Here is an 11,134-nt window from a genome sequence, read left to right on the forward strand (position 1 = left end):
CACAATTTCCATTCCCCATTGGATCCAAAGTCGTGTACTCGCCATTTCATTTTATTTCTTAAATGGGAGGATCCAGGTCTAGCATGTTGATTTCATTCAACTTGCTATATAACAAAGTAGAGTTTTTTCTTAGGTCATTATCCATTTTTGATCTTCCCTTATCCTCCTTTAAGCAAATATACTGATAGTTTCGCTCACTCTATGTTAGACTGAACACGATTAAATATAACCGAGACTGATAAAAATCGATATAGTTATCCTCGAACCTATGAATCAATTGCAATAGCTGCATTACAAATTTACATCAGATTTCATTTCCATGAAATGAGAAGTATATAGAAGAAGAAAGAAATGCTATTAGCTAATTAATGAAAAGGAAATATAATTTCCTTCTTCTATTCAATATCCGGAGTACAGAATGGAGACATCAATGTGTTAACAAAATGCCAAAATGATAATCCAAGACTCGTCATCCAGTACCTTCGATGCAGCCTTCACTAGGTTGAAAGCTTCGTATGATGTTAGCATCTATATTCGATAGTCAGATGAGGTCAGTTGTTAATGTGTCGTCAGGCAGTTGATACGCGGATTTTTTGTAATATACTTGTTCTCAGACTACTGTCTTTGACCTGTTTGAATTATATATGAGAGGAAAAATAATCAATCATTGATACAAAAGACCATCTGGCAGAGTTTGAAGAAAAACGCTTTTTACCTGCATGGCTGCTAACATGGATATAAGATCTGTGCATTGTTCGAGCCAAACTCGCTCTTTAGCCGTAACTTTCGCTAGTTCTGCCGTCAAATAATTTACTTCCTCAACCTGCAAAAAGATTAATATGATTCGGGCACAGGTCAGCTATGTAAATAGAACAGCTTTCAGCTGAAAATCAAATTGATACCCTTTCTTCTTTTTCTTCTAGCATAATAAGTAGTGACTTCGAACATTGTATGAGCAACTAATCCCGAGACTTAGTGGAATGAACTGAACTTGAAATCTTTAGGATGCAGCATAAACTAATTAATGTATGGTAAGAGTAATACATCAGCTAGACAGGGCGACGGTCTTACGTCTATAAGAGAATGGAGCTACTCCACCTAATAGATAGGAACCCCAGGCCCAACAATTGGTATCAGAGCCACGCCCTAGACTACCCATGAAGATGCACCAAATGAATCTCCAGACACGTCCAGAAGATTTGAACGAAGATGTGGGCCCTAGTTCATCGTGATGGTGAGAGATCGTGAAGGTGAACTCTTAAAGGGAGAATCCTCCATTGTAACAAGAGTATCATGATGCAATAGGGATGATTTTGATCTCGTGGTTGCAACAAGATGGAACGAAGAGACATCACTTGATCATTTGTGGGAAATGCAAGAAAATTCCCACCTCAACTAGACGGGATAGTCTTGGGTGTATAACAGGATTGGTTTACTTCAACTAAAGGTTAACCTTCTGGGAGGAGGAAGTCCCCCAACAATCAATTATTTAACAAGCATTTAACAAGATAAGAGATCAATCCTAAGCACAGGTTCTTCTATTTGCAGCAAAATGAAAGCAGAAGCCGAACATGTCACACTTCCATTGGATTTACACTCCTAGAACAAACAAAAGAAAAATCCAGCAACACAATCTCCATTTGAATTTATTTTTCAATACTCAGCAGTGAACTGGTAGGCCTGTACTGGATTGCATTGTAATATTGCATAGTACTAAATTCAAAAAAACTACAACAATCAAGAAGCAGCATCTGAGCAAATGTGAGTTCATAAGATTACCATTGGCAGAAGTGAACATATTGATGACGTCATAGCCTGCATAACATCAACTGCTGAACCAATAGCATCCTTCAAGCTCTGGATGTCAGCCTGTGAAAATTGAAAAAAAATTGTTGACTTAGTCAAACACGACCGGAATTTGTTTTCAACTTGAGAAACTGCTCACAACATTAGAAACTAAGCAATAAGTATCTTGAGACCATACAGTTGCTCCTCCGACGACAGGAAGACGAAGAGTGCTAGCCTTCAAAGCTTTAATAGCTCCAAGCAAAGAGATGGACTGATCTTTATCCAGAGAACCCCAATCTTCTAAAAACATCATCTGCAAGATGACGAAGGAAAATAAATACTCACATTCAATTAAATCACATAACAAGTGTGAATTCACAAACCAACCCCCAATTATGTTTCAGCAAAAACACAATCTATATTATATAAGAGGAAATCTTCTTTTATACATAATATAAATGGAGTTTTCTTATTACGATCCTGTTCTACATGTTCCATGACTCTTGTGAAAAGAAAAAAGACATGCACCAATTTTTTTAGTTATATCGTCGTGTGCAATGGAGTTCTTGAGCATCATTCAAGACAAGAATATTATATATTATACCTACAACAACTTACGATTAAATAGATCTTACAAGGTAGAACCAACTTTTTCTTTTTGAGGAGGTAACAGGTACATTTTCAGTACTATAAGTGTGACTACAGGATTTCATTGTTTTATCAAGAAAGACAGCTATATGACTTGTAATTAAAAATGTGGAAACTTAATTCAAATACAGATCTGGAGGCATATACATCATGTAATTTACCTCAACTTGTAGTTTTGATATTCCAGCAAAGACAACCCATAAAAAATTTCTTCATGCAATTAAACATTTTGTTCAATAATTAAGGGCAAATAGTTCTATGACAATTATTGCAGAATATGAGTACGGCTTTCTTATTCAATTTTGTCAATCCAATTTCATGTTAACAATTAATAGTGGTAAATCTCATTTAATAATTCAGATTCCATCAGGTCAAGCCCTGGTTGTTGGGAATCCATGTTACACGATCATTTTGCACAAATGGTCAGACAGGATTCTGTTATACGAAAACAGAAATAGTGAATAAAGCTTACTTGTCCCTTGAGAATGGAGGCTAGCTTTAACTTTTGTCTAAGCAACTGCAATCGGTGTCTTTTTTTGGTGACAGTGTCGCGTAGTTCTGAGATTGTTATCCATGCATTCCATAGATTTTTCTGGTACAGAAAAAGATTCAATTTGTAACGGAATCAGGTATGACTCACATATGCAGTATGAACATGTTCAAAGAACTGACTTCAGTGAAGGCCCAAATACCTAGAATCAGACATACTAATTTGTTCCACTCATGAAAAGGAGAAATACAAAGGCGTTCATGTGATTCAGATATAGATATGAATAGCAACATGCAGCATAACTTGCTATGGATCATTGAACTGACAAAAAGGGACATGCTCGGTACTTGAATCTACAACAATCATATGGATATCGTATGTGGAATAGAGAAAAACCGGGAAATTCAAGAATGTCTCACAAAATCAGTACTCAAAAGGAAATGAAATTAGAAATTGAGTGATCTAAATCAATTGTCATAATATATCATTTCCAATTGCAAGAATTATTATCACATGTTTAATTTTCATTCATATGATAACTTGCATCCTTAGTAAGAAATCCAAATATTAAAGTTCATAATGCGTTCCATATGAAGCTTTTGGCTCATACCTTCGTAGCATTAGCTTATAGATGAAAGGATTTCCCATGTCAAATTTTCAGGGCATATGGAATTTTAGTATCATAAAAAACCATAAGCAAGAATAATCAAACAGCTTGGCAAATTCCCTTCCTATTTTCCTCTCTCTATCTCTCGCCCGCTTTCCCATTTATGATACATTAAAAATAATAATAATAAATAAAATGGGAAGAACAGAATTATGGTAAAGTCTTTTAGTAAGTATCCTTGTCACATTCTAAGCTTTTATCTTGATCCCATATTTAAAATATCTACCTAAATCAAACTAATAAATTTGGATGAACCGATCCTAACACATATTGATAGATTGCTTTAAAACTTAGAATCTATAAATTATAAAAGTACAACATCGAGTTCTTTCTCTTATCATTTTCTTACACTCATTTCACCACCAACAATTTATGTCCAAATAGCTAGATAATATTCCTTTCATAATAAGCAATAACATTAAAAACAACTGCATCTCCAAAATATATTTTGAGGATGGTTTTGGTGATTATTTGTTGTCATCCCATCCATCTAGCTGTCCACTGAAAGGTCCAATGAAATCAAATCCCTCTCAAACAACTTGTGCCATGATAATCTTGATCCGTTTCTCTCTCCACTTTCTTCAGCTAGAATCACATCATTTTTTAACATTGAAGTTCACTTGTGCATACGCGAAACATGTTTCAACCATCTAGTCATCCTTCCCTTAATAATTGACTGTGCCACCTCCATGATAGACCCCCGATCAAGTTCACCTATGCTAGAATGAAGAAAGGGATGGTCCGCAATGAGGAGGCAATCAGGGCAGCAAAATAGTTAATCAATTAGTTAGTGCAAGGGTATATTGAGAAATAGAGTCTGTTAGGTGGAGGGATGCAAATAAATGTTTGGGGGGGGGGGGGGGGGGGGGGGGGAAAAAAAAATTTTGGGGGGGGGGGGGGGTGAGGGGGAGCAAACATTCACATAGGGTCTTATAAAATTTCGTATCAGAGCAAACATCCTGGGAAAATGACAATCACAGATCGAGTGATTGCATTGGAAGAATGAATGGATGGAATCGGGGGAGAGGTGCAAGAGAAAATCAAAATCATGAGAGCAGAAATTCAAAAGGATCTATCAGTGATTATGGAGCAGTTCGAATTCATAAGGAAGAAATGGGAGGGGATGGAGATGAACCGTAAGGAGAAAAGGGTAGCATCTAGTTCAGCTGAACCCACTCTCGATTATGAGGTTCCGGCCAAGTTTACTAGAATGGGATCTAAGTTTGAAGACAGGGAACGCATGGAAAATCAAGAATAAATCCCATGAACCGAAAATGCTGATTTTCAATGGGGAAGATCTTGATGAGTGGATATTTAGAGCTGAGAGATATTTTACTACGGATCTATTATTGAAGCGAGACGGGTTTCACTGAAATGCAAATGCTAAGGCAACCTTTCACCAATTGAAGATTGCCATGACTGAGGTTCCAGTTCTTGCACTGCAGGACTTTTCTCAAGAATTTGTGATAGAGACGGATGCTTCAGGACATGGGTAATTCTGATGCCAAATCAACATCCGATTGCTTATTTCAGCCATATTTTACCCCAGAATGCATGAAGCAAATCGGTTTATGAGCGGGAGTTGATGGCTATTGTGTTTGCGATTCAAAAGTGGTGACATTCTTTAATGGGTCGACATTTTGTGGTGAATCTGGTGATGACGGACCAAAGGAGTCTGAAGTTTCTTCTTGAACAACGTATTGATAGCGATGATCATCAGAAGTGGTTGACTAAATTGTTGGGTTTTGATTTCGATATCCAGTATCGCCCCCTGGCCTTGAAAAGAAGACAGCCGATGCTCATTCGAGAATGGAGCCAATTCTGAACTTTTTATCGTTGTCTATTCCGTGGGCGCTACAGTTGGAAGAGATTAAGAAAGAAGTGGCTGAGGATGCCGAGTTGGGAGAGTTGGTAACGAGCCTACAATTTGGGCAAGTGCTCAAAGCCGGGTACTCATTGACGGACGGAATCTTACGTTACAGAGGGCATGTGGTATTGCCAAAAACCTCCCCTTTGGTGACGATCATGTTGAAAGAGTGTCACGATACTAATGTTGGAGGCCATTCGTGATTTTTAAAATCTTATAAACGGATTGAGAGGGATGTGTATTGGAAAAAAGGATGTTAGAGACTTCGTGGCTCAATGTGCAGTTTGCCAACAAAGCAGGTATGCAACGTTATCACATGATGGTCTCTTACAGCCTCTCCCCATTCCCGACTTAATGTGGGTGGATGTCTCGATGGACTTCATCGAGGGGTTACCGAAATCAGGAGGTTTAGACACGATATTAGTTGTGGTGGACCAATCGAGCAAGTATGAGCATTTCATTGGCTTAAAACATCCTTTCACTGCGCCCTCGATGGCAGATATGTTTGCTTGGGATATTGTTCGTTTGCATGGCATTCCTCATTCCATCGTCTAAGGCCAGGATCGGAATTTCATGAGTAAGTTCTGGGCGGATCTTTCAAGGCACAAGGAACGATTCTCAAGCATAGTACTACATATCACCCCCAAACAGATGCCCAACGGTGCCAGCATGTGAAGTAGGACAATGTGCTCCATGAGATTTGATATTTTACCTATTCTAATATGTCCATATATCAGCCGTCATAACATCCTTATTCTGCTACAATCATGTTATCTAATCAAATTACACCACTTCCACTTAACTTATTCTCAATTTGCTCCACCTCCACTTGGTGGTGTATATTGTACTTCATATTTTATTTAGAATCGATCATAAAATCATTATTTTTGCTACACTCGTGTCATCTAATTTGTTATGATGAAACTAAATGTGAATAAAAATACATTTTTGATCATTTATCGTGTCTAATGATACCATAGAACTCTTTCTTGCATTATAAAGTTCAAGCATTCCTGCAAAAACTTTTCCAAATTCTTCATTACAATACTCTATTACTATCAATTAGGACAGTGACAAACAAAGTTACACAGACTAAACGAATTTAATAAACAACCTTCTTATTCTTCCACATATACTATGCATTTTGTCCTCTAACAGAAGGTCAGACCCAAAAACCAGATCTTCATCTAGCTTTAATCTTACTTTCATTGTTCAAAGGCTCAAGTACTTCAACTAATCAGCAAGAAAAAGCATCATCCTCTAGCCCACTAGAATTTCCTGCTCCCCTTTTTCCTTTTTGGTAAGTAACCTAACACAATAATTCACAGAAACAGGCATTTGTACCTACTTTCAAATTTATCCACGATTCATCTAATGATCTAAATAATTTTCAATTCAGTAAACGAACTTTCTTTCAGCATTCCCTGCATTTGTTGGCAAATCTAGGAAACTTTAATCAGCTTTCCCTGTAATATTTGATATGCTCGCTAAAAAAGTTGATTTCCCGTTTTCCAATAAAATGTTTGGAACACAGGTCCCACGACCTTTCTCATTAGACCACATCAAGAAAATGGCTAAATTACAATCAGAAATATCATTAAAAACACGTACAATACGTGTGCAAAATTCTATAGGATAGGAAAAGTAAGCAACCAACTATTATTTCAATGCTTATTATTTCATTTCGACAATATATTCTTCATCTCAAAGAATTTGCTCTTCCAAACATCTTATTACACACTAATATCATCACTAAAATTACCAGACAAAATAATTGTTTTTGGAGTTCTAAGTTGGCCCTTCGAAAGACCACATTATGTAATTGTAAGTCCGGTTATGATCATATGCATCTCTACAGATTCACTTTCTTCTAATAAGTACAGCAATTTGTTCACATAGAGCATGTTAAGAGCAGCAACAAAACTATATGTAGGGAATATATCTTTGTAAGAGGTTGTGTTCTAAGCTCATCTGGCTACACCACAATAGACAAAAGGAGCAAATTGGCCCTAAGTTTAATCATAAGTTTGTCAAATTTATGTCTTAAATGTTATCTGCAAGTGAACAAAAAGCGAAAGGGTCTTAATTTTTATAGGAGCTTCTAGCGGTTAAAAAGAAATAATCACACACGGTCACCATGAATGAAAAGTGCTTTGAGACTAACATTTATCATAAAAAGAAATATCAACCATCATGGTTAAACAGGGCATACATAGATTATCGTTGAAGATATTTCACCTCAGCACTGTGTGTCTGCACCAGCAAGACCACTTCAGTCCTAGCATTGGCAAAACGCCACTGGAGGTGCCGATTATACAGAAGTCTCAACAGGTGGGCATCAGCAATCCAGTTCTTGCCTACTTTCCCTCTCTGAACATCAACAGCAAAACTAAGAACTGATGGTGTCTCATTAAATTTACTAGTAATGGTGCTAACAGCATTTCTGATACGAGATGGACTAATTCCCCGGGATGGAGATGATTCCACAGGCGTCATAAGCTTGCTCGGAGATGCAGGTCTAATACCTCCACGAATAGGGGATGACATTGTTCGTGAGGATGACAACGGACCATCACTTGCATACTTTTTCAACTTTGGCGGCACAATTAGTTTTGAACTGGGATTTGTGGATAAGGGCAAGCCTGGATCCTGCAACCTCCTCAGCCGACTATGGGTTTCTTGCCAAAACCTAGCCGAACCAACAATTCCACGAGGACCACTTCTTCCACGGAAATCCCCACCACTTTCTTGAACTTCGGAAGGGCTACCAGAAGAAACACTGTCCGAATCAGATGCAGTGAGATCAGATGGTACAGATGACTCATTATTAACCAAATTCCTATCCATAACTAGTTGAGCCGTCTTTAAAAGATCTGAATAGTCCAAATCAAGGCTCGACCTACCATCAAGTCTCGCCTTCCTCTCATCAATCATAGGTTGTTGAAATGCACGAACCACACTGCCAGATCCAATGAGCTTGCTCCTCTCTACACTGCAGCCGCTACAATCCGCACTCCTTGACAATGGATTCACCAACCGGTTCTTTGCCGGCCACATATGCTGATCAACATTCTTAGAATTATCTACTTGATCTCCTCCCCTCTTTCCTCTCAATGGAGTACTACTTCTCCTCCTCTCTGGTGTTCCCTTCCTCACACTACTCAAATTTGGCGAAGGCGGGGCAGCCTTAGTCTTACTAATTGGTAGCGAAAAGGCTTCACCTTGAAAGGAAACTGATAAACTCCGAGTAGAAGTGACCAGCAGCTTTGCAGCTGCTGAAACTTCAGTCAAATTCCCATGCTTGGAATCAAGATCAGGCGCTAAAGGCCTGGCAGCCACTGGCCTCCTCCGGTCTGCAGACACAGACCTCTTGGGGCATAAAGAAGGAATCTTGGACACCGGAGTCGAGTTCCTTGAAACTAAAGGAGAGGGATACCTTCCAGAAGAAGAGGAAGATGAAGAAATTGAGGATGAATTTGAAGTGGAAGTAGAAGTTGAAGTTGAAGTTGAAGGGGACATATATCTTGAAGAAACAATTCTTGATTTGGGTCTCTTGGTATTGTTTGAAACCCCATTTTTGTCCTCTTTTTCGGAAGACAATAATGGAGATCTTCTTGAAGATATGATTTTGGGGTTTTCAGAAACAGCAGCCACCATCTCCACAACCAAGAAATTACATACACATACAGAGTAAAGATATGGAAATTCACCATTCACATTGTGCTTTCAAACCAAAATACACTTGTCCAGAAGCCTTTTAATCATCACCATATGCAAACCTGCAAGAAAAATCAAGAAATCCCACTGTAACTCACGAAACCATAATGGGTCTTTGCAAGATTCCACATTTTTCAAGATTTCTTGGTATAATAGTAGTTTGTTACAGTTTCAGCTAATTTCCATAAAAAAAATTTGTGATTTCCCGGCCACAATTAAGTGAGAAAGAGGGACAGAAATGGTGTTGGGGAGTTGAGATTTAGGGGCGAAGATTTTTTCGTACATCACTAGCAGTGGCCAGTGGGCGCTGGGCAAGGTAGAGTAGGCGTTGGGTAGGGGGTGAACTTCCGAGAGTCCTTACGCTAACCAATGTCACAACTTTTCGTTTTATAGTCATTTTTCTAATAGTTTTAGGTTTTTTATTTTAAAAATTTATATTATAATGATGAGAATATTACATAACTGCTTACATGTTTTTGGTCTAAAGTCTAAACTCTTTTTTTTTTTTTTTTTGATAACCCAGGTGTCCCAGCTTAGCCGGACTAAATCCTGGACCTCTAGCCCCCGGCCCCTCAGTGACTAGTGAAGGTAAATCGCAGGTTGTGCCCTTGTTGGTTCCCAGGTTCCCACATGGCTTTTTACTCCTTCCCTAAAGGGACCCTCCTTCATGGTTATTACATCACCAAGCTGCTCCAACCCTTCCTCTGGTTATTACATCACTTGACTGCTCCAACCAGGAATCGAACTCCCCACACTTGATTCCAGAGCCCCCCAATGTGATTGTTCCGCCAACTTGGATGTGCCCTGGGGGGCGTCTAAAGTCTAAACTCGTTCGTAGGGTTGATGGGCTGTCTCAACTCCTCAAAGGAGAGGGATACCTTCCAGAAGAAGAGGAAGATGAAGAAATTGAGGATGAATTTGAAGTGGAAGTGGAAGTTGAAGTTGAAGTTGAAGGGGACATATATCTTGAAGAAACAATTCTTGATTTGGGTCTCTTGGTATTGTTTGAAACCCCATTTTTGTCCTCTTTTTCGGAAGACAATAATGGAGATCTTCTTGAAGATATGATTTTGGGGTTTTCAGAAACAGCAGCCACCATCTCCACAACCAAGAAATTACATACACATACAGAGTAAAGATATGGAAATTCACCATTCACATTGTGCTTTCAAACCAAAATACACTTGTCCAGAAGCCTTTTAATCATCACCATATGCAAACCTGCAAGAAAAATCAAGAAATCCCACTGTAACTCACGAAACCATAATGGGTCTTTGCAAGATTCCACATTTTTCAAGATTTCTTGGTATAATAGTAGTTTGTTACAGTTTCAGCTAATTTCCATAAAAAAATTTGTGATTTCCCGGCCACAATTAAGAGAGAAAGAGGGACAGAAATGGTGTTGGGGAGTTGAGATTTAGGGGCGAAGATTTTTTCGTACATCACTAGTAGTGGCCAGTGGGCGCTGGGCAAGGTAGAGTAGGCGTTGGGTAGGGGGTGAACTTCCGAGAGTCCTTACGCTAACCAATGTCACAACTTTTCGTTTTATAGTCATTTTTCTAATAGTTTTAGGTTTTTTATTTTAAAAATTTATATTATAATGATGAGAATATTACATAACTGCTTACATGTTTTTGGTCTAAAGTCTAAACTCGTTCGTAGGGTTGATGGGCTGTCTCAACTCCTAACTCTTCATCAGCCACCACAAATTTGTTAGTTAACTATTAATTTTAATAAGGGACCCTCCTTCATGGTTATTACATCACCAAGCTGCTCCAACCCTTCCTCTGGTTATTACATCACTTGACTGCTCCAACCAGGAATCGAACTCCCCACACTTGATTCCAGAGCCCCCCAATGTGATTGTTCCGCCAACTTGGATGTGCCCTGGGGGGCGTCTAAAGTCTAAACTCGTTCGTAGGGTTGATGGGCTGTCTCAACTCCTAACTCTTCATCA

At 38.6% G+C, this 11,134-nt stretch overlaps 1 protein-coding gene across 2 annotated transcripts; it reads right to left on the minus strand.

Moving 5' to 3' along the window:
• Window positions 1-252: 252 nt before the first annotated feature.
• On the minus strand, window positions 253-10,679 carry LOC111403807 (QWRF motif-containing protein 2-like). Of its 2 annotated transcripts, XM_023032427.1 has the most exons (7): window positions 10,056-10,679; window positions 7,699-8,896; window positions 2,909-3,028; window positions 1,985-2,101; window positions 1,780-1,869; window positions 716-823; window positions 253-629 (listed from the first exon to the last, which is right to left on the minus strand). In XM_023032427.1, the coding sequence occupies exons 1-7, from the start codon at window positions 10,274-10,276 to the stop codon at window positions 570-572; spliced, it is 1,914 nt and encodes a 637-aa protein (XP_022888195.1). In that variant the 5' UTR covers window positions 10,277-10,679; the 3' UTR covers window positions 253-569. The 2 variants fall into 2 exon arrangements, with proteins under 2 accessions (XP_022888195.1, XP_022888194.1); XM_023032426.1 differs by lacking the exon at window positions 10,056-10,679 and having other exon boundaries at window positions 7,699-9,446.
• Window positions 10,680-11,134: the final 455 nt, after the last annotated feature.

This window comes from Olea europaea, chromosome 11 (assembly GCF_002742605.1).
Source record: "Olea europaea var. sylvestris chromosome 11, O_europaea_v1, whole genome shotgun sequence".
NCBI classification, from domain to species: domain Eukaryota; kingdom Viridiplantae; phylum Streptophyta; class Magnoliopsida; order Lamiales; family Oleaceae; genus Olea; species Olea europaea.

Bases quoted from the DNA above. Each gene is read 5' to 3' on its own strand.
- LOC111403807 (XM_023032427.1), bottom strand. From the start codon at position 10,276: ATGGTGGCTGCTGTTTCTGAAAACCCCAAAATCATATCTTCAAGAAGA. The intron at 824-1,779 runs GTAATCTTATGA...ATCTTTTTGCAG, and splicing joins TATGTTCACTTCTGCCAATG to GTTGAGGAAGTAAATTATTT. The intron at 630-715 runs GTAAAAAGCGTT...TAATTCAAACAG, and splicing joins CCATGTTAGCAGCCATGCAG to GTCAAAGACAGTAGTCTGAG.